The sequence below is a fragment of the Nematolebias whitei genome, chromosome 3 (assembly GCF_014905685.2).
Source record: "Nematolebias whitei isolate Nwh7 chromosome 3, NemWhi1, whole genome shotgun sequence".
Classification (NCBI taxonomy): Eukaryota; Metazoa; Chordata; class Actinopteri; order Cyprinodontiformes; family Rivulidae; genus Nematolebias; species Nematolebias whitei.
The window spans coordinates 26,564,059-26,588,332 of NC_056500.1; the positions used below are offsets into that span (position 1 = coordinate 26,564,059).

General features: G+C 39.4%; 1 protein-coding gene across 1 annotated transcript in view; it reads right to left on the bottom strand.

The window, feature by feature from the left end:
* Positions 1–16,001, bottom strand: part of ect2 (epithelial cell transforming 2) — a 65,292-nt gene extending 49,291 nt beyond the window's left edge. Inside the window, exons 1-7 of the mRNA XM_037698161.1 lie at positions 15,918–16,001; positions 14,982–15,147; positions 9,347–9,426; positions 6,333–6,425; positions 2,462–2,644; positions 2,253–2,342; positions 2,015–2,122 (exon numbers count right to left, since the gene is read on the bottom strand). Of these exons, the coding sequence (XP_037554089.1) occupies positions 2,015–2,122; positions 2,253–2,342; positions 2,462–2,644; positions 6,333–6,425; positions 9,347–9,426; positions 14,982–15,117 (690 nt within the window). The 5' untranslated portion in view covers positions 15,118–15,147; positions 15,918–16,001. The remainder of the gene's footprint in view (positions 1–2,014; positions 2,123–2,252; positions 2,343–2,461; positions 2,645–6,332; positions 6,426–9,346; positions 9,427–14,981; positions 15,148–15,917) is intronic.
* Between the last annotated feature and the right edge of the window lie 8,273 nt (positions 16,002–24,274).

Here is a 24,274-nt window from a genome sequence, read left to right on the forward strand (position 1 = left end):
TTGTGAAGCTCTTGGTGTGTTTAAGTGTACTGTTATGTTGCAGAGTTTTCAATAAATTTGTAATTCAGTACATTCATGTCTGCGTTTTAAAAAACAAATGTTTTAAGTTAATTCAGCACTGGGTTTGTAAGCTCAAACATCCATATAGACAACAAAAATGGCTAAATCATGTCATCTGGACCCGTTTCAGAAATGGGTCCAGGTGACATGATTTAGCCATTTTTGTTAATTCAGCACTGTTTTTCTGTATCAGATATGCATCGGATCGGTATCGTCCGAAACGTTTAAACAGTTATCGGTATCGGATCAGAAATGGGGAAAAAGTGGATCGGTGCATCCCTAACTATAACTTGGCCTACAATTTAGAAGTGGTACTAGGGCTCACTCCACATAATGCTGCAACTTGATTTTATGAAACACCAGTTTGAATTTGCTGGATGGCACGAGCTATTTCTAGATCAGTCAACTGTGGCATGTTTGGAGCTGACAACAACTGATTGCTACGGCAGGGTCCAAGCTCACAGGTGCAGGTAACCAGGCACCTGACTGCCAGCACCTGGGGTATCAGAAGCTCAAACTATATCATTAACGGAATAAGCTATTATGTGCTGGCAGAAAATTTACCAGGTTTTTCATTGAAGGAACACACCATCTCTGCTGCTCAACAACCAAACCATGTGACATGGCACTGGCAGTACTGTAAACATTGAGGGTACTTGTTCAACAAGACAAATTGACAATTTACAAATTCGTTTAACAAATGGGGCCTCAGAAGCATGTGGAAGAGCACTACACAGCCACAGCTACCTGGCATGTGAAGGGTAACAAGTTACTTAATACAACCCGATTCCCATAGATACTTGAATATGTGCCAGGTACCTATGGGGACCAGGTGACTTGTTACCTTGTGTGAACAGGGTACATCCACTGAACAAATGGGGCTATATTTGACATTATTACCCAAATAATTCTTATAGAAATGCAGCGAGATCTCATTTCTTTAAATAATAAGTTTTTTTTGGTTTTTTTTTACCGGTACTTCAGAATACTTGCTCTATTTTTGAATATTTATGCCCCCTTCGGCACTTAGCCACAAATTTGCCAATTTAAACTTTTTGTAACCGTTCAGCTAACTTCAGCTTTTAATTGCTGTTTTGTTGATTTTAGTTTCTGTTCTTGTTTGAGCTACAAATTTCAGCAGTCATCCAACCCTCAGTGTTAATGCCATTAACAAAAAAAGCTTTTTTTCTAGCTTACATGTTTAAAGTAGATTTAATCAGTCAAAGAGGTGTTCTTTAGATGACACGGTTTGAATAAATCCATCACTTCGTACCCCTCCATCCCAGCAGTCAAAGGGCTGCTGTGTTCCGATAATGAAGACAAATTAAATAAGCTAAAGCTTACAAAAAAAGCTTTCTATTTCCATTCATTATCTTTATCCACTGCTTCTTTTTTTGGGTCGGGGAGGTCACTGGTGCCCATGTCCAGCCATCACTGTGTGATAGGCGGGGACATCCTGGACAGGTCTCCAGTCCATCACAGGGACACAGAGACAAATAAGACAAACAACCATTCATTCACTCTCTCACTCACACCTAGAGACAATTTAAGTCACCAATCAGTCAAACATGTATGTTTTTGGCCTGTGGGAGGAAACTGGAGTACCCGGAGAAAACCCATGTATACACGGCAAGAACATGCAAAATCCACCCAGAAAGGCCACTGGCAACAGCTCTACCAACTGAGCCACCATGCTTTTCATTTCCATTGTGCCATATTAGGCTACAAAAAAATAAATTAAATAAAATAGAAATCAGATTCTTGTTTTTAGATCATTGGCCGCACAAATCAAAAATAAAATCCTGTTGGGTTTAATTAAAATTAAGGATATACAATTTACATTATACTGGGGTATACTTAACCTGTATGGACTACATCTTGTAGAGAACATTACAATTGTCACAAACCATACAAATCCTTTGAGATGAGAGTAAAAAGATAAGTTTATACCAACCCTGTACTTCTCTCCATGCGTGGAGTTTGCGATGAGATGAGTCACTTTTGTGCTGAAGTCTTTCCGGATGATTCCGCCCATGTGATGAACCAAATTTACCAGTTTCTTCTACAGGAACCAACATCAAGATTGAGATAAGATGGTTTAAATTTACAGACAATGATTGTGTAAACCCATGAATGTTTTGGCTGCATATGGAGTACATGATTACCACAGACTGTGGACACATGGACCTCACCATTTCCTCCTTGTTTCTGAAGCCCGTGAAGCACAGTGACAGGTTCAACATGGCGGTGCAGTAAAGAGGACGGCACGAAAAATGGAGCGGCTATAACAAAAGTAAAAACATTAATCGGTGTACAAAAAGTCGACACATTTTGGTGTCATTGTGCCTATGAGTGCACTACTTTTTATTTTGCCGAGTACATACTGTAAAGGCCCAGTTACCTCGTCCTTGGCAGCACAGTGCAGCACAACAGGAGGCCCAATGATGCGGTTATCATGTTTGTAGAGGTAGTTGTAGTCTGGAGAATTGAAGTCTGTGAGAACAAAGACCGTCTCAAACTCAGTGTTGTCTCCGTCCCCAAACTCCTGGACATTGTCTGTTGTTGAGAACGGAGTGCTGATGTCCTGAAGATGAAGAATCGTGCGCATAAATGGATTAGTTCACAACACAAACTGGTAGATGGTACCGGCACAATTATTTAGATACCTCATCAGAGTTTTGAATTAAGAACATTTTAGAATAAATACTGGTACTCATTATTCAGTTTTACAGATGCAGACAAACATGTTGGCACCTTTGCAAAATAAATCCAAAACTGACTGGTTTAAAAACCTCTAATTTTGTCTCATTAGTCTCAGAAACGTTGGTTTTCGTCAACATTGTGTGAATTTCTGTCTGGAGTTTTTGTGTTTTTCTGTCAGTAATTAAACCCCCCATGGGTCTTCTTCCATGCAAATCATTAGATTATTAACATGCAACAGATAGTACAGTGAGCTACATTGATTTTGGAGTTCATCTTGAATGGTTTACTACTCTCTCTTTTTACCATCTGCAATATCTGATCAACCTGGGGTTGCATTTCCTCTTGCATCCACATCATGGGAGGTTACCTACCACAAACCCTTATCTTGTAAGCTGTGCCCTGTAAGGGCACCAACATATTTATCTGCCTCTGTACTTATCGAGCACAGTCCAACAACACTTTAAAAATCAATCTTATGTGTATCCAACAGTGTTGAATTACAGCAGAGTTGTTTTAATCAACAACTTTGAACTGTCGATCTGTGTGTGAGCACAGCAGACAGTGTGAAGACAGAAACTCTTCATGTTACTGTTAAAACTGTTACATAAAGAAACAAAAGCAGTGGGAAAGAAGGGGCAGCAATAAAGTAGAACACTTACACAGTTATGATACAACTGACAACACATTTAACACGAATATGTTAAAAAACATGAACGTATTAACCCTCAGAAGGTCCTTTAACTTGATGACAGCTTGTGTCCAAAATAAATAAATAAATAAAATCGTGCAGAAGTGCTTTACCGGTAAATACTATTTTTTAATAGTTTTCCACAATAAACTAGTTCATCTTTAAGAGCCAACTCAGCCTGAAATAGCTTTTTTAAAACATTAGTAACAGTTTGTTTTGTGCTTACCCTGAGTTAGACATACTCCCAGCAGCTACAGCACAGAGCATCCATTAAACTATTCCCAACTTCAGTCAACAAAAGTCAGATGTTCTGAACCGGGGAGCAGCTGATTCTGCAGCCTGCAGCAGGTAGAACTGCCGTTTTATACTCGATGTTTACTTGTGTAACATCCAAGTGTGTATTTTCTTTTTGCATCCAAACTAAAACTTTTTTCTTTTCCAGACGAGGAGGGATGCACATCTTCTGAAGCCAATTTGGTCTCAGTAATTTTTACAGAAGCTCTCAAATGTAAAAAGCAAAAGCATCGCTGAAAGAGCCAATATAAAAATCAAAAGTATCAGAAAACATACTTATAATGGGATCTCCCTATGGCCGACGTTTCCCTTGAGGAGAGCAGTAATGTTAGTGTGAGGTTACAGGAGCATTTAAATATTCTGACAAAAATTTGGAAAGCTTTTTAGGTTTTGTCAGAGTTTATAGATGGCACCAAAATAAATAAATTGGGGGGGAGGAAGAAACGGACAAATTTAAATGTGTGGCTGAATTTTTCCCATAAGACCTTCTGAGGGTTAAAAAAAGCCCCCACTGCTGTTTTTATTCCCCGCACAGTAGGCTGAAAAAATAAGACTTTATTAACATATGATTTCATATCAGTTTGAGGCATGGGAAAAAGTCTGAAACAGGCCGCAGCTCAGAGTTCTCAAAAAGCTCAGTCTGACGCAGAACATACAAAAAGTCATTTTATTTTTGTTTTTAAGCGTGATAATGGCAAAGACAGACCCTTCCTCTGCTTTCAATGTTGTCATGGCCAAAAATAGCAAGTCATGGCAATAGTTTTGGCAGTGACACAAACGTGTTGTAAAATGTTCACCTTACTTTTAGAATGTTGTGCAAAGTGATTAGATGAGTAATGCTACATAGTTTTATTAACTTAAAATGTTTACTTTACTTTTTTTTTTTTTTTACTATTTTCATTGTACGCCGACAGAAATATCAGCCAATCTTAGTACAGTATTTCATGAGTACAAAAAGTCCAGATGAACTTATTATTGGACCTAATATTGGTTTTGGTAGTAATGGTTATTCTTGGAGAAAAAGAGGCATCATCACTTTAAATAAGTCTAAATGGTCTTAAAGTTCATTCTGCAGAAAGAGCAAGCTATGTTTTGCTTCCCATCTAATGAGCTTTCAAGTACAAATATCAGAAGATCAAGTAATACTTGGATTGTTTGGTACACGTCAACTGCCCCAGTGTGACCATGTGTCCAGGAGTGACCATTACTGTGGAGATTTTTAATAAGTAAAAAAAATAAAATAATTTAAAATAAAAACCAGAGTTTCTCTAAAGTCAAGGTGAACTAACAGCTTTTACCTAATCTACTTTTTGGACTAATCCTTTAACATATTTTCTAATTAAAGTCTTTAATAAACCATAAAAACATTTAAAAACAAAAGTTCTGATGCCACAAAACACATTTGTTTCACTGTCAAAACATTCAACCACGACTGAAGAAAAATCTAAGTAACTTTGGATGACACTAAAAGCCTTTATGGGGGGGGGGGGGGGTCCCCAGATTAAAGTACAAATAAATCTATTTAATCCCCCGCCCCCATACTCCAGTTTCTACGTTAAAAAGGGTGAAAATGTGTCTGCTAAATGCCAAATGTTGAACTTACAAAGATTTAAAATATATTTCAGTGGAATCCTGACACAAATGACTTTTAGGACTTTAGATTCAAAGTGGCATTTCCAGTTATCTGCAGATGTGATGTTTGTAGATGTCTACATCCTTCCACTCAAAATTCACTTCTAGCTACAAGCTAAATTGTCAGAACGGTAGCACAGATGCTACAAGTAGAGAAACTAGCTTAAAGCATCTAAACAGGTGCTAAAGCTAAATTCCGTAAAAGTTTGACTAAATGCTAAATAAAGCAGAATGCTAGCTAAACATTTAAAGTAAAACGGTAGCTAGAAGGTAAATGTGGCAGAATACTAATTATTTACAAGCTAAAAAAAGCAAAGTAGTAGCTAAAAGCACCTAAACTAAAGCTAAAATAGGCAAATAGTTGCTTGAATTTACAATGATGCTATGATAAAACAACTGAGTAGCAAAACTGTAGCTAAAAGAATCAAAACAGATGCAGATGCTAATACTAAAATTTGCAAACTGAGTAAAAGATAAAAGAAGCAGAATAGCTAAAAGTAGTAAAAGTGTTTACTAACAGCCACAAGTCTCAGAGCAATAGCAAAAATCTGATTAGGTACTGTGTGAATGCTGACTCATCATTTGACTGAAGGATCGTAAGATGTTGGTATGTGCAAAGACTAATGGGACTGTTGAAGTGCAATATGCTCATTTGTCACCTAGCTGGTCTTGTGTTGGAACTTTAATCATGTGAGAAAGTCATAAAAGTCAGGATTCCTTTATTTTCCTGGAAACTTACTTTGACGTTGGAGCGAACGGCTGTCTTTAGAGTCCACAGGTTCAGTGATTACATGAAATCTTTTACAACATTCACCCACCCACCAAAGTGTTCATCATCAGAAAGTTAACATGCAGAGTGATTAAAAAGGACCCAGAGTGAATTAAGGTTCATGCAGGACTTCTAAGTTCCCACCAAACACCAGAGTCACACAGAAAAGACGACACAGTACTGTACCATATTGACTATAGATTTTATCATCATTTTCTCCTCAGCACCCGCCTCGCCTTCTCTTATCTTTACCACGGGTACCTCCATTATTCTGATGGCCTGTAAAAACCAACCAGCAGGAAAGGGACATCAAAAATTGCTACTTGAAAAGGGCAAGAACAGAAGAGAAGATGAAAAGATAGGAAAGTCGAGGAAAAAAAATATCAAGGAGAGCCGGGGACAAGTGTGTACAGTTACTATCACGAGGACAAGACTTCAGGGTCTGGATTTACTGCAGCAGCAAAGATGGGCAGGTTGTGTGTCCTTGCAACAGTTAAAGACAGTAGCTTCAAACAAATATCACACTCCTGAGGGGGGAGCAGAACTTCCTGTTAAAAATTAATATGAGGTTCAAAGCCCTCAGGAGGAAGGAGGAGAAAAAGGACAGAAGAGAATTCATTCAAGAGAAAATTGCATTTTTTTTTAAAAAGACATGTCCCATTTTTCCTGGATGCACATTGTTTCTTATTTATCTCTACGTCTACAATGAAACACAAAGAAATGAGAATATTCCTATGTTTAACTTTAAATCGTAAAAAAATAAGGAGGTCTTTTATCACATCGTAATGACCTGGTGGGTTTATTTTTAGGGCAGGGACCAAACTTCTCCACCCTAAGCAGCCATTTTGTTGGTGATGAGCCATCCTTAAAAACAGGAGTCTGGTTAAATAAAGTTTTACGTCAATTAAGCCAGTATCTCACTGGGCTGTGACTGTTGGCAACTACAGTACTTACTACTTAGCCAAGGCTGAGTCTTGTATGACATTTGAACACTTGTAAAAAAATGTGTCTGCAATTTCTGCTCATTCCAAAATCGTAGACGGTGCCTTGAAATCGTCTCAAGAATGTTAGAGCTGTATTTTGACATTTGTATGGAAGATCTCCAAAGAACATGTCCAGGTCTATAAACCACACCAATGATTAATAATAATAATGAGAAACTTGTCCAAATCGTCATTACTAAAGTTTACTCCTGTAGATAAAAATCACAGGCGCAAACCGTGTAAATAAGCTGTGAACTTCAAAAACTGCACACACAGAGACATCAGCTCCAGGACAGGGATGAGTCTCTGCCTCAAGTATGAGAATCCACGAATAATGCAAGGACAGCTCAGGGCCACGTCCACAGTAATGAGGGGATCGTTCCAGGTATTAACAGTGAAGAAGGAGTGGAGCCAAAAATGTAAAACACTCAATAGATTCATCTACTGTATGTTCCAACCCTCACTTGTCATGAGCCTGGCCTCCACTTGAGGCCAGGCTCAGCCTTAAGAGAAGGTGAGGAGCTCCATCCCTCTGGAAGAGCCACTGCTCATCTGCACTGAAGAGAGTCTGTTGAGGTTGTTCCAACATTTGATCGATTCAGGATGCCTCCTCCAGGGAGCCTCCCTATAAAAGGTTTTACAGGCAGAGCCAGAACTCTTTGGAGTGATTTTACAGACACAGACTTTATGTAATTAAAGAAAGAAAAGCCCACAAAGTTCAATGAAAGACATAAAATTCATAGACTGAGACCACCGAGGTGCTCCACAGAACGCCACAGGAAGTCCTTCCTCCCTGTGGCCATCAAAATTTTCAACTCCTCCCCCTTTCTACACATAAGACAATAAAATTAATCCTGCACCACAATAAACACTTTAATGTTTCTGTCTGCACCTGACCTGTTTTAGAACTGGTATTTTTAAATATATACATCTTGTGTGATTCCTTGTGTATGTTCCTTTGTACTAAAACTCAATTTCCTGCAGTAAAATAAAGTTCCAATAAAGTTCCATCTTGTATTAAATTAAAATCATTCTTTGCTTGAGAATCCTGGTTCAACTAAAGTACTTAAAAATAATAAATTAAAGAAAATGGTTTTGGTCAAAAGAATGGAACACCAGAAAAAGATTTAAAATAATTTAGCCATAGGAACACGTTAAACTAAGGTGTGTCCTGTATTCAGCACCAAAGGTGTCATGTATCTTTTATTCAGACAGTCTGTTTAAGAGGTGACAGGTAGTCACAGGGCTGTTTGATATATAGGTGTGGACAACAGGAAGCTGAGGGCACCGTGGGTTGGAAGAATAAAGAGAATTTATTATTGTTGATTTATTTTTTATTTTACAGATCACAGTTACAATAAACTTACCATGTTCTGTTCACCAAAATATTCTACACAGTATTGCTCCCTGCTTTGGCTGTATTAAAAGTGAAAGCTAAAGCGGTCACAACTTGAAAGTAGTCCACATGCGCCCTCTGCTGGATACATTGTACATTTACATCTTTTGCAAACAAGGACACGGCTCGTTCCCAGTATGTTAGGGTTGGAAATTAGAAGTGTTTATATTGGCGTATAATGAGACAATTATTACTGATACCAATATGTCCCCAAACAACTACATCAGCCTAAAATATCGGCCCTACCAATATATCGGTTGAGCTCTACATAAAACCCAACTGCACACCTCGATGGTCAGTTGGTTGTAAACTCTCAAAGTTCAGTGAGATCATGAAGAAAACTCACACAGTTCTGAGTCGTCAACTAGTCTTCAACAGTCACAGATTAGTGAAATACCACCTGCCCTGAGCTTAAAAAGGCTGCCAAGATAAGAGCCCAGTTAATTTATTAAACGTTTCTTTTAGCAGAGAAAACACTGAACCATCTCTGGAACGACCAACAATCAAAACGATTTAGTCATTTAGTTTATTAATGTCATACCAATGGGGCTTTATGCAACTAAGAAAATAAGGATACTTTAATGAGCATAAAGCGATGTGAAAAAGAGCCTTTATTTCTTGACAGTAACCTTACAAACAGCCAGACTTTCTTGTAACCTTTTAATGTGGATTTAATTGATAATTTCCTCAAGTTTTTTTTTTTTTTTTTTGAAAGATCTGGAGCATTAAAGCTCAAGAACTTTTTAGAAAATTACTAGAAAGTCTGGTTCTTTGGAGAGCAGAGGCCTGCTGATCAGAAGGTTAAGAGTAAAAGGAATTACCTGCAGTGCTTTGACCAGTGCTCTATTTCTGCCTGCTTCTCCCACCAGAACAACGCGGGTCTCCACTTTGGGTAATCGGTCTGAAAGATGAACAGCAGCGGAGTCAAAATGGATTTAAAAAAAGTAAACAGACAGTAACAGAGTTTACATAAGGACTAAAAGGTAATGGCATCACACAGACATTTGGTTGAGAAAACTGAGTGGAAAAGCAACAACATATCAGAATTGTCAGTTAATACTGTTAATATTTACAATACTGACAAATCCACAGACTATACAAATGTGTCTGAGGGGAAAAAATTAAGTAATATGACTAATTTCCATTAATTAGTGGTATTAAATGATTCAAACATTTTAACATTCATCGTGGTGACATTTCCTTTAACACTGACAGACAACATAGATCTAAAGCCCCCAGTATACTCCCGCGTACGTCCGTTCATGCGTACGTACGCGTGTACTGTACGCAGAGGGTTCAGACTTCGTACTCCAGCGTACACCAGAGCAGCTTAACAGACAAGGGGCGTTTACCTTCGGGACAAACTGAGGTCGCCGATTGGTCATTTGCTGACACGCCTACTGGATTGATTGACAGATCGGAAAAAAGAAAAAAAAAAGCGAGCGCTGGCAGCCACAGCGGTGTTTTGTCTTTATATGTTGTTAATAAAAAGATCTAAAAAATTTTAAAAAACAGGGAGCGCTGGCTCTACAGCCCACACATCAGACCAGCCCACCAGGAAATCTCTAGACACTAACGCAGCCATGCTAGACCTGAGTTTAATTCGCTTGTGACAAATTCCTTAATTTCTCACCATTTCAGTCATGGCATCAACGGAGGAGGCAGAGATCACTGCCTCTTGGGAAAAAAAAACAAAAGAAAAGGCCAAATCAGAGATGAAGAAGGGGAATTTAATACATTGGTGTCGCATTCAAAACAGTCCGTCGCCGGGCAGTTTATTGTGCGACATCGTGTACACGTATGCGGTCGTAAAAATTTGAGCTATGTACGGACATGTACGCTCGTACCTCCGTGTATGGACGTACGCGGGAGTATACTGGGGGCTTGAGGCTACGTTCACACTGCAGGCAAAAAGTGATCCAATCTGATTTTCTCCCAGTCCAACCTAGGTCTTCTTCATCTGTGGTACTGAATCAGATCCTAATCGGATGGGTTTCAAAGTGACCTCCGTCTGAACACTCATGTCTCATTTGACTTTATCTCAGTGAGGTAGGAGGATGTTGATCGATCTAAATGTTGTTAGTGTGTCATGCTGGTTAAATCTCAACTTCACTCATCTTCAGCTACAGAACAGAAGTCCAGTTGATTTAATTCATCATGCCCTGGATGACTGAGAATCTACAGCAACATTTGAAAACGCCGCTGGTGTTGGACCGGATCAATGCTAATGGGATGGGATCAACACTCAAAGTTTATTTTGCTTTCTGCACGTTGCTCCGGTTCCAGAAGTGCACTTCTGTGCCAAGGCAAGCAGCAGTAAGCAAAAAGATCAAATGTAAAAAATCCTGTCAGATAATAATTTCATTGGTTTTGATCACACAACAACTTCAAAATCGATGTGTGGCTAGGCCTGTCGCAATAAACAATAAATCGATTAATCGAATGATAAATGAAAATTATCAACCTCATTTTCATTTATCGGCTTTATCGTTTCTTCGTGTCTCTCTTTCTACGGAAGACACTGGATGACAAAACGCTCAACTCCGGTGCTCTTCACTGACCCCTCCCTTTCTCTTTTAAATCCATTTTAACCATCCAAAATCGCATTTTTGGATCGTTAAAAGCAGCTAAGCTGAGAAGCTAAGCTACGAGTTAAGCCAACAGGCCGACCTAAAGAAAAAACCTCCGTCTTGTCGAAGCTCCAAAATTCACAGTTGAAACCCGTGCCTTTGTCTAAAAAGTTGTTTTCCTCTGCAAAAAGAAGCTGTGAACTTGTTTATTGATATTTTATTAAAAGTTTTGTGTGAAAAATGCTATGCTAAATAGCTCAAACCACACAGAGCATCCGCCATTTTGAGAACTGAAAAGATACAGCCCAAGTCATGTCAAGGAGCCTCCCTCCCATTTTTCTTAGAGACACGCTGCTCGCTCCCTTAATATCCATCCTTTGGTTCAAACAGTTTTTACTGCCATCCAGTGGTCGAAAAAAGTACTATATGCCAAACAAATTAAACATTTCTTCTTAAATTTGACAATAATTACTAATTATTGTCAAATTTCAAACAATATTATCGTAATAATTTCTGAGACAGTTAATCGTCCAGCAAAATGTGTTATTGTGACAGGCCCATGTGTGGCACCACGTGACAAATATTCTTCTGCAAGTTGCCTCAGAACCGTGGACTGGTCACCCTGGAGTCTGATGGCGGTCACATTTAAATTGACCTTTTTAATGCACAAAGTCAGAATTTGTGATGTGTTATGGCTTGGAAAGATTCATGCCTACATCCATTTCTTTAACATTTAATGAAATGTTATACGTCGTTAGTGCATATAGGTTACCATTGTTACTTGTATATAAAAGTCAATAAAAAGCAGGTGTAAAGGACCTAAAGACTAAAGTTGAACATTGAACTTTAATACCTGAAATCGCTATGAACCTATTTGAGCTTGTGGTGCCTGATTTTACACGTGCACAATTAGTAACTGTAAAAAGGTCAGTTATAATGTGAACAATCGTGCAAAAAATTGGATTTGAGGAGAAGAAAAAAAAGGGACTGAGTAGCAAGACCTGCAGTGTCAACGAAAGAGACCGTTGCCTGTTAGCAAGCCAAGATAGAAACATCTGAGCAAGATTTCCTTCTCAGTTCAATCAATCAATTTTGTTTATATAAGGTACCCTTCATACTCAAAGCAGCTGAAAGTGCTGTACAGAATTATAAACATTAACCCACAAGATAAAAGCAAACAATACACACACACACAAAAAAAATAAAATTGTACGGGAAATGTACAGACGGAGCAGAGATGATCCAGTTCAGGAAAAAGAGTTAAAAGACGGGTCTTGAGCCTGCTCTTAAAAACAACATTCTCTGCGGCCCTCAGGTTCTCCAGCAGACTATTCCACAGACGGGGGCCATAGTACTGGAAAGAAGCCTCACCATAGTGAGTTCTGACTATTGGAACTGTTAGTAGTCCAGTGACCGAGAACCTTAGGGTCTGTGGGGACTTCACCAAGTTGAGCGGAAATTCAAAGTTTCTGTATCACAAACGAGCTCTTTTAGTGTCTGGATCACAAAGGTAAAAGAGGCTTACCTTAACCTGCTATGAGCTAAATGTTTTAGTTAAACGTCAGCAAGAGTCTGAACTTGTTCACATATTCTGTTCTTAATGGTCAGGTACAGAGTGAGGAAATCACTTCTGCCCCACCACGAAACTAAAATGTACGACAGTGGTTCTGATCTACTTTGGTCTGTGTGTGTCTTTACATGAAAAGGAGCATTCTACAAGTCATTTGGTGCCTTTTCTGCTCTCAGAATACACCATGCTAACAAACAATGTTACAGGAGAAAAACAAAAAACTCCGCTTGCTCCAAGACTTCGTCATGAGGACAGCAGACTGCCGCCTAATAATGGAAAGAGACGAACAGTGCTGCCATCTTGGGCGGCTGTGGATGAGTGGTTAAAGCAGTCGTCCGCCAATGTGAGAGTTGGGGGTTCAATTCCACCAGCAGTCACATGCTGAAGTGTTCCTGGGCAAGACACTGAACCCTTCATTGCCTCTGATGTGTGTCCCTGTCCCATCAGTGTATGAATGTGATAAAGCTCTGATTACCGGTAATCTTGGTAAAGATCTAGTAGAGTGCTGTATGAATGGGTAAATGAGGACTCAGATTGTAGTGTAAAGAGCTTTGAGTATCTTGATAAGATAGAAATGTGCTATATAAATACAGTCCATTTACCATATTTAGGACAGGCAAGGAATATTTTGTTATTTGATGCAGAAAACTTTAGTTATGAATCAGAATAAACCTGCTGCTGTTAAGGGCAGAACAAAAAGATCCACAATCAAGTTTCTTTATAGGACACCGACCCAGAGCTAAAGAATCTTCTGACACTGCACTAATGTTCTGATCACTTCACTGGATTAATAAATAATCTCTAATGTGCAAACAAAATAAATCCAATATTAACTGTTTAATGGACGATTCAGCAAAGCCTAGCAAAATATATGCAGCATTTTGGACATGGTCGACTTGATAAAGTTCAGAATATTTGACGTTGCTTTTGTTTTAGTTAGATCAAAGCAGCTTCTTAATGTTGCACAGCAGGGAAAATGGCTGAAGAATGTCAAAGTTTCCAAACGTATCTTTAAGCTGTTTTATGCTGAAAAACATGTAAGCTAATTATTTAAAAATCCATTCATATGGGAAGATTTGTACTTTAAGTTAGCAAGGTGGGACCTATATATTAGATCTAAGGACTAAGGCCCAGTTCACATGACCCTGCTCTTAAATGAAACCAGAACAGTTCTGATGCGTTTCAGCTGTTTGTTCACACGACAACGGCAATCAGATTCTCTGACACAGAAACGTTTTAATTCCAGCTGTTAGAGTGGAAGTTTTTTGGTTGTTTAAATGGAAAACAGTGTTCCTGAAGATCGAAGTGTTCACACATGCACAACACGGAACGAGCAGAGCAACAACCGTAGCAAAGGTGGAAGCTTTTTAGGTTTACCTTTTAAAGTAACGTAAAGCACCAACCCACCCTCATCGTCTGTCCAAACAAATATCTGTGTTCTTCTCACTATTGATAATGGAACTGTTCTCATGCTTGTGTTACTCACATACAAAAATCACAGCACCACAGCACAGTGGGGTCATCAGCTTCTTTCCATCTTGTCTAAAGAACGAGGGGGTATCACAGTGTTACCCTTTATATGATGCAAAACGTTTCCAGGAGATCGTTCATGTGTAAACGAGGTCTAAATGTAAATATATCTGAGTGGTTTGTGATTAACTGGACAATTAAAATGCCAACAGTTATTAGTTTACTCAGCACGTAAATGCAGGGCAATGAGTGGGTGAAGGCGGATTAGAAATTCCATTTTAAACCTTTAACACCTACAAAGACAAACGTTTCAGTCTGATTTATTTTGTGCGGAATGTCTTTTAAAAACAGGAAATTATGCATTTAACCTGCTCATGAGTTAAGAAGAGTTTTGCCCTTTTCACAGCACAGGACTATACAAATGTATTGTGATTGTTGTGCATAGCACTCTGAGTCATTGTAACAGCAACGTATAAAAAATTAAGTCACTGTTTTACTTCATGGTAATGACGATTTGTGTGGTGTGTCTTCTCTCTTTAACCTCCTGGGACACAAGTCAGACGCCACCTGGCCTGTTGTGTCTCAGGTTATAGCCCGAGTCTCTCCACTTGAACCGAGTGGGGTGGATGGCATTTGTCCTTAAAGTCCTGTGCTAAACCATCATGCTCAAACAGACCCTTCCTCACAATACTGAAAACACACTTTCAGCTCAACATAGCTGGTGAAGAAGGAAACGTCACTTTGTAGTTTACCCCCCCCCCCCAAGACCTGAAACAGAGTTAATCAACTATAAAAGGAAAACAGAAATGGAAGCAGAGAAGGACAATAAAATGCACGCAGACTCACCTTCCCCATCTTCAAAGGTCATGCCCAGGAAAGTGTGGTCCCTCGTGGTTTCAATAATCTTGGAGTCATAGACAGAAGAATCCACGAGCAGACTCCGAGCCGTCCCTAAAGTCACCATGCTGCTGTCAGCCATCATTGTGAGGGGCCAGGGTGCTCCAAACTCTCTCTGAAGATTCAGTTGGACAAAAGATAGTCAGGCAAGGAAGGAGAGAAAAGGACAACAACATGAAAACAACAATATTTCTGAGACTAAATTATAAATCAATTTATTTCCATCAGCTGCGCATCGGTCGTTAAAGTCACAGATTTAAACTAAAATCACTTGAGAAGAGACAAAGCATATCTGTTCTAATCAAAACATTATGATTGATCTTATCCAGGCTCTTAACAAAACCTGGATGAGTGCATGTTAAGGATGACTACCAGCTACTACCACACCTCTGTGAAACCAGCTGACTGTGGCAGCCATCTTGACTTGAGTTCATTGAATACTTCTCGTTTTACAAAAATCCACCCAGTGGTTCATGAGATATTTTGTCAAAAGACTGTTTTTATCATCAGCTTCCACAATGTGCAGCCCTCTGGGTATGCGTTAGGAACTAGTCTCAGCTACTACCACAACAAGTTTTATAGTTTATAGTCTGTAAAAATTAGCTGAATTCTTCTTTTTTTGTATTTGATATAGTTATCTGGCTGTGGCTGCCATTTTGAATCGGGCTGACTAAAAGTCAGTCAGCTGCAGATGTTTATGACATTATGCTAAAAAAAAAGACGCACACAGAAGCGAGCAAAAACACCATCACCGCCTTGGCAGCGGGCACAGGAAGTGCAAGAAAACTGAGAATAACAAGATAAATCATGTCAAATGTGTCACATCGTTAGCTGAACGTTATTTATACACAGCTTACTGTGGTCCAAACAACGCATTAAACTTACCCAGATATCTTAAGCGAAGTAATAAAAAAGAAACCTAGCGGTGATTAACTGGCAGCTCAACCAGTTAACTTCGAGTGCACCAGCTAGCTTAGCTAGCTAGCAGAAATTCCTGATAATTCGTCTTCACTCCTTAAAAAGTCTACCTCAACCCGTCCGACAAAAATGAAATATCACATCAGCGCATGGTGCTGTTTCTGTGTAATAACAGAACCAGAACCCCTCTGATTGTTGACAAACGCCAACCTCAGAGCTGTACGATGCGGAGTACTTGTCAGTCTGCTGTTGGTGTTGGGAGCTCAATTCAAAAAGCAAGGCAAACAACGAAACTGCGCGCTGATTGGCTAAGAGTGACGGAATGCCAGTCGCGTCCACCTTCCGAGGCCGCTGATTGGTCCGTTCATTCAAATCACGATGCGCAGGGCACCAATTTGTTACATTCAGGTACAGTTGGAAAATTTGTACAATTTTAGTTTTTTTACACAGCTTGGACACTATTTCGAAAATAAAGCCTTCTATTAAAAATACTTAAAAATATCAAAATTATACACCCACTTAACAGAAGACCCCATGTTGTTTTGCAAAATTAAACGTTATAAATTACATACTTATTCATAAAAACGTTTTTGTTTCGTTTCTTGCTGTATAAAACAAACATTTTTTTTTAAAAATTGAGTTTTTTTTTTCTCGTAATGTTTACACACTGGTACGGTCAAGTTCAAACACATTTAATACTTACTTTTTTCACGATTCAGCTCTTAGTATCATCTCTTCAGCTTGTTATTTGATACATCAGAGAGTGCACCACATGTCCAACGACATGCACCACCATAGATATTGTATGTGCCCGTGTGCTGTGCACCACAGCTTCATTTGCAAGGCATTATGGGGAAAACCTTTTTTTTTCAACTTTATTTATAGAATCAAAATTTTACAAATAAAATAATGGCCAATAATAACGAAAATGTCAAATGCCAGGGGTGTTGCAACATAAATCATATAGAGATTGAAAAATATAATAGTTTTTAAAAAGGAGAAAATTTTGGTCATATTTGATGTTTTTAAAATACTGTTTTCATTAATAAAACATTGGAAAGATGGTTTGGAAATGGATAATATGTATTTGTGAATATGAGCTTTACCCATTTGAAATAGTTAATTTTCATTCAACCTTTATTTATACAGGTTAATCCTGAGCCTTGGGGACTCATTTAGATCTGATTTTTAAAAAAGAGCGATGACAGCAGTAAACAACAAAGACAACAGTAGACAATCATAAAAAGCATGCACAATGAGAAGAACAAATACCAGAAAACGGTATTGAAAAAAAAAAACTAAACAAAAACAGGTTGTAAAGCGGTGTAGAAAACTAAAAACAGGAACATGTCTGCATTGGTTTTTGCCAGGAACTTAACAGATGTTTGAAGCCACTTAGGTCAAGGTCGGAACTTCAGATCTTTTTGCAAGATATTCCAGGATGCAGGAATGTAGTAAGAGAAGGCCCTTTTGCCTAGTTCAGTCCACACTGAGGGAACACTGCATGTAATAATGTCCTGAGAGCGCACGCTGTAGCAGAGACATGTAGGAGGAGATGTATGAAGGCAGCAGACCAAGAAGTGATTTAAAGATGAAAATGTACCAGTGAGAGAGTCTACGTGAAGTTAATGATGTCCAGTTAACCAGTGAATACAGGGTGCAGTGGTGGGTACAGTAGTTACAGACAGTTATGAATCTTAGCGCACAGTGATAGACAGCGTCTAACATCTGCAGAGTGCTTGTAGGAGTGTTCATGTAAATAATGTCACTAGTCAATGGAGGGAAGGAAAGTCGCAGTTACAAGGTGTTTCCTGCATTCAGAGTTAGACAGGCATCTATTTCTGAAGAAGAAACCCAGTTTAACTTTCAGTTTCTTTACTAGGTTTTCCACATGGAGCTTAAAAAAGAGATGTGAATTGACCAAGATACCTAAATATTTGTAGGAATCAACAAACTCAATAGGGACACCATTTGTGGATAAAATCAGAGGAAGAACTGCTGGGACCGACTTCCTGTTTGAAAATAACATCCTTTGGTTTTGTTAGCATTTTTAGGACAAGTTTGAGACGGAACAAATCTGACAGGATGATGTCAAAAGCAGATTACAAAAGCTGGAAAACCTTAACAACTTTTCCATGGACAAACCTATGATTAAGGAACAAAGATATGTAATGTCTGTTGTTCTGTATTCCACCCTCTTTTCCACGATGAAGCTAAGCTCCATTCAAAACTGCCAAAGATTGATCTCTATGTTCATTTCAACTGAATAATGTCTGATGGTTTTTTTGCATTTGTACCACGCAGGAACAACTAATCAGCTCAGGTAAATGTGCTTTCACATTCTGTAAAGGTTTTATTTTATTTTATTTTATTTTGGGAGGGACACTATTTCTTCATGAAATGAAATATGTTTATTTCATTAGGAAGTGTTTTTTTAACATGACTAATGGTGATATATTGTTTTCAAATATTTTAATCAAATTGTTGAACTGGTCTAACATATTTCTGTGCTTTGCTTTTCAGAAGTAACATTGTATTATAAAAAAAAATAAAACAAGCTTGCTTTGCATTAATTTTTTTTTTAACCAAGTAGAAAAAAAATAGGGCATGGTGGAACAGCTGGTAGATCTGCTGCCTCTCAGCAAGAAGGTCGCTGGATCAAATCCCGGTCCGGGGCCTTTCTGAGTGGAGTTTGCATGTTCTCTCCCTCGTTCATGCATGGGTTTTCTCCTGGTACTCTGGTTTCCTCACACAGACCAAAAACATGCATGTTAGGTTGATTGGTAACTCTACATTGTCCTTAGGTGTGAGTGAGAGAGTGAATGGTTGTTTGGCTCGTTTGTGTCTATGTGGCCCTGTGATAGACTGGAGACCTGTCCAGACTGCTGAATATGGGTACCAGTGACCTTCGTGACCCAGAAAGGAAGAAGCAGGTCAAAGATAATGGATGGATAGAAGAAAACAGTTAAAAACAGAAAATAAAACCTTTTCCACTACAATACTTATTTTCACTGATTTAAGAGACAAGCCGACAGAGGTGTTGCCTGTCACTGGCACCGATGGCCGTTCTCATCTGCTCTGTAACCGATCCGACTGAAGAAGCCGTCTCTTCTCCCAGCTACACATGCACATCTGCAAATTACCCCACTTCCAGTTCCTCAGCCAAACCTGCCTCCTCCTGTGATCAGCCAGCAGAAAAAGCAGATAGTGCTTCAGATTCAGCATGGTAGGAGCTGGTATCTGATGAGACAGAAGAAGCAATTTGGTCTGTTTCTAATATTTCATCTAATGCTCAGTGGATAAGTGTCTTTTTTGTCACCTGCAGTGTTATTAAAATAATCTGGCAATCTGTCAGAATCACTAATTATTCCTGATCCAAATTACAAAATAAACTATTCAGAAGAGATAAATGTATCTAAATTACTGCACAAATTAAACCTAAATAAATCTGCTGTCCAATGATATTCTGTTGGTTTTAAATAAACTAGAATCACTTTTTCTTAGACAATTCAAAAATATCGGTTTCATAATGTTAAAGCTATCCATTTTAAGTGTTTATTTAACAGTCGGTACTGTTGTGTTCTTTCAAGGTCAGGATTCCAGGTCCAAGTCTTGAGAAGTGAATCTCAGGTAAGCGGCTCATTCGCAGGACACAGTTGCAGAACAGATGGGAAGGTTGACGGCTTTAATGAACACAATCTTTGTTTGATACTTACAGCGCTTGGAGAACAACTCCCAGGAGAACAACTCAGGTGAAGACAGGGTACCGGTCTGGTTCAATACTCATGAGGCTTCTGCGAGGACATGGGTAAGTCCAACAATTACTATAAATGCTAGAGAGGTGAAACTTGTGGAAAAAGCTCAGATTGTCAGTTGATCGTCACTGCGTGGGAATCAACGACCCAACTAGGACTTCTGGTCCGACTCAGCCTTAAAAATGATAATCATCTGTCTTGTGGAACAGTTGAGAGGAAGCCAGCACCACCCACTCACAGGACCTGCACAATGTGGTTAGGAGATACAGCCAAAACAGGAATCCTTACATATGGTAATCCTTTTAATCTTTAGTTAGTTATTTGTGTAATGTGGTTTCTGTTGTTCTTGATGCTGTTTTTGATTCAAATAATTTGTGTTAGATGGTTTTAAAAACACATTTTGTCTCTTTCTTGTTTGGTAAATATTCATTATGGTAAAGATTTACCTGTAATTAAACACATTTCAGCTTCACATATACAGCGGTGATCATCTGGTCATGATGAATACTGAAACATCTAGCTGGAGTGGTTTGACAGAAAATGTGCCTTTAACTTTTTTCTCAGTTTTGACTTTTATGGGAATATTTGTATGCTTTACACATTCCTCAGCTGTCGGATGCTCGTCCAGTCACTTATTTGACATTCACACCTTCTTCCTTTCTGTCTTTGAGCATTAAATTCTCAGGGGCTTCATACTGGAACAAAGCATTGTTGGGACTTTTTCAAACTTTCCACTTTTTGAGCTCAGTTCTAAGCGCTTTAATGCTTTGCACCAAGGAACCACAAATAAAAATAAACTAAGTCCTTTGTTAGAAACACCTTCACACCAGCTCAGGCAAAATGACAGCCAGGGATATTCTACAAAGCAAGTTCAGCACAGCAAGATTTTAATAATTTTAAAAAGTCTGACTTCAGTACAAAGCTGTGCAATCAATTAACCAACAGTAACCTAAATAGATCCGTTAAACAGTTAGGATTAGGCATGATGATTTCATCATGAATTGTAGCACAACAAGGTTAAAGATCATGCAGATTGGTGATGTTGCGTATCGGCATAAAGTTGAGTTCATTTCAAACCACACTAAATGATGTGTTAGAGGAGTAGTAAAGCTGATGTGTGCACAGTTAGACTGATGCAGTGAACCTGATAAGTGTGCAGTGGAAAAGATAACTGATGCAGAGTGCAACTGATGATTGTGAAGTGAAACTGATAATTGCACTCTGAGATCGATAAGCCTGCAGTGCAGTGGGACTTACCTGTATGTGTACACAGTGAGATTGATGAGAGTGAAGTGGGACTGATAACCATGCAGTGGGACTGATGTGTACACAGTGAGATTAGTGAGTGTGCAGTGGGACTGAGGTGTACAAAGTGAGATTAGTGAGTGTGCAGTGGGACTGAGGTGTACAGTATACAGTGCGCCTGATGACCATGCAGTGGGACTGATGTGTACACAGTGAGATTAGTGAGTGTGCAGTGGGACTGATGAGCCTGAATTGGGACACACAAGACTGCAGTCTACCCATTTATATCCATCATGGCTTTATGTCCGATAATGCCCATGAAAATACAGATCAACAAGGATGCACAGCATTATCTAAAATTAGAAAAACATTGTTTTACATTTAAGACCTTTACTTTTTTTTTTTTAAGTATGATACAATCTAGGAGCCCTCAAATGCAAATACAAAGTTTAAAAACAGAAATAATTAATTATGCATCAAGCTTAACAATGAAAGCCTGCTGTTCGTCTCTGGAGAGGGCTCAGAGACCTGGGTGGAATAGTAATGATGCTTTGGTGTTCCTCAGTGATACCTGAAGACTCATTGATCACTGACAAAATAATAGAAACACACCAGGGCTTTTGCACTGCCTTTATTTCATCACATAGTTAACTTTTTGAAAACCCCATTGATCTGACAGGTATGTTTTAACTTAGATTTGTTACCATTGTGTTCTGTTCAACCTGGGATTTAAAGAAGAATTTTCAGCACTCTAACATTGCTGCATCACATCTGCATTTGAATCCGTAAGCCTTCACCTGCCATGGTCTGTGACACAAACATGCATAGACGTTTCCTCAGAACTCACATAAGTGATAGTTCAGTGATAGTGATAGTTCAGAATTTGTTAATATATGTGTTAACACAACCTCAGTTGGTAGGTTAAAGAAAACGTTTGGCCATGCTGAAGTGGGGTTTTGTGTACTTAACCATGTAAATCCCACTGAGATCACAGATCTCTTTTGCGAGGGAGGCCTGGGCATGAAGGCAGCCTAACATGAATGTTTTTGGTCTGTGGGAGGAAACCGGAGTACCCGGAGAAAATCCACGCAAGCACAAGAACATGCAAACTCTGCACAGAAATACCCCAGGTCCAACTGGGGATTGGACCCAGGACCTTCTTGCTGTGAGGCAACAGTGATTTGTCATGCTACCTTGGTGGGTAAGGGAGGTCACGTGATGCACGTTGCAGGATAAATGCGGTTTCAATGGTCTCCTCAAGGGAACTGTCTAAAATAATATATTTTTTACCTTAGCACCTGCCAGAAAAAACATTGCATATACAGGTAGTCTCTAAACATACACAAGTGTTCGAGATATCTTTGAAAATCTTCTTCAGCATACCCAGGAAGAGAGATGATCCAAAGAAGGAAAAATGTATCCAATGGTAATGTATTGCTACCTAGCCAAGACGATGAGGTAACGTCAGCTAGTGATGAAAACACAGAACAGGAGATTTGCGCTGTGGTGGGTCAAGATGCCAGACCAACACTTTATGGCACAACACAGGCCCTAGTAAAGACAACCCATTAGTTCAACAAGTGACTGACAACATTGCCAATATGCTGAATGCCAAGTTGGAAAAAAATCATAAAACCAGTTACAGATATATTTGAGAAGTTCGACTCGATTATGGAAAGACTGAAGACTGTTGAACAAGTGTCTGATTTGGAGGATAGCACAGCAGTGAGTGATTCAAAGGTAAATGCAATGGAGACAACCACTCAAAAAAGCATTGGAAAGATTAAATAATTAGAAAAATCAGAATTGTCACAAAATGTTAAAATATTCAGACTGAAGGAAGACACAGAGGGTAAGGAACCAATTCTCTTTATTGAGAAATGGATCCCCGAGGTACTGGGACTGCGGAAGAAACAGATAGATAGAGCGTGCACAACGCATGGGTCTTCCAACTGGACCAGATGGGAAGCAGAGTGCACAACCAACTTCGGTGAGGCTGTGTATTTGTGCAGACAGACAGAGGATTCTGTATGCAGCAAGAGACCAAGGTAAAGTGAATCTGGTGGACCTTGAAGTGTCGTTTTATCAGTATTTTTCTGTTGAAGTAGTGAAACAGAGGCAGGCATCGGCAAGTGTACGCCGGAGACTGCGTGATGCAGGGATTAAATATGTTTCCTGTTTCCAACAGTGATAAAAGTTTTTCCTCCAAATGGAAAGCTGACCTCTCTCTCTACAATGAAAGAAGATAATGTCTATATCGAGACACTTCCTGCTACTATAGCTCTACGGTTTTCTCCTACAGATTCCCTACACCAGATGGTGCCAATGGATGCACACCTGCAGGTCCTTACCCTGATGAGCTGCAAGCGTATAAATGGCAGTTGACGGCATCACTCCAATGCTGGTGCATTGTCTGCCTTATGGTAGTGTGTTCCTGGCCTCTATTGTATTCCTAGCATTTTTGCAAAGACTAACTCCTGGCTCCTGCGCGTTTCAGTATTGTCCTGTGTTCCCTCGATGCCCTGGACGTCCTAATATTCTCTGTGAATCTCCTGGCGATCTCCTCAGTTGCTCCTTACCTTTCCCACTTGCCCCCCATATCTGCAATCTCAATGGGACCTCTCGGGACTACCTTTGGAACCATTGGGCCCTCATGCAGTTTACCATCTTCTCCTACAGTAAACCACCTGCATATTATCAGAACCACCTGCAGACTTTGGTTTCCTCCTAACTGTCCTCCGTGCTCTCCAGGATTCCAGTCCCTGCCACCAGAGGCAGCAGTTCTTCTGTTTACCTTTTATTCTCTTCTTCTTCTTTCAGCTTTTCCCTCTTCAGGGGTCACCACAGCGAGTCATCCTCCTCCACCTCATTCTGTCCTCTGCATCCTCTGTCCTCACTCCAACTACCTTCATGTCCTCTCTAACTGCATCCATATATCTCCTCTTTGGCCTTCCTCTTTGTCTTTTTCCTGGCAGCTGCATTTCTAACATCCTTCTACCAATATGCCCATGGTCCCTCCTCTTGACATTTCCAAACCATCTCAGTCTGGCCTCCCTAACTTTATCTCCCAGTTGTTCAACCTGTGCTGTACCTCTGATGATCGCATTCCTAATCTTATCCAGCCTTGTCACTCCTAAGGAGAACCTTAGCATCTTCATTTCTGCCACTTCCAGTTCTTTCTCCTGTCTTTTTGTCAATGCTACTGTCTCCAGATCATACAATATAGTTGGTCTCACCACTGTCTTGTAAACTTTTCTTTTGACCTTTGCTGACACCCTTTTGTCACAAATCACTCCTGAAACTTTTCTACATCCACTCCATCCT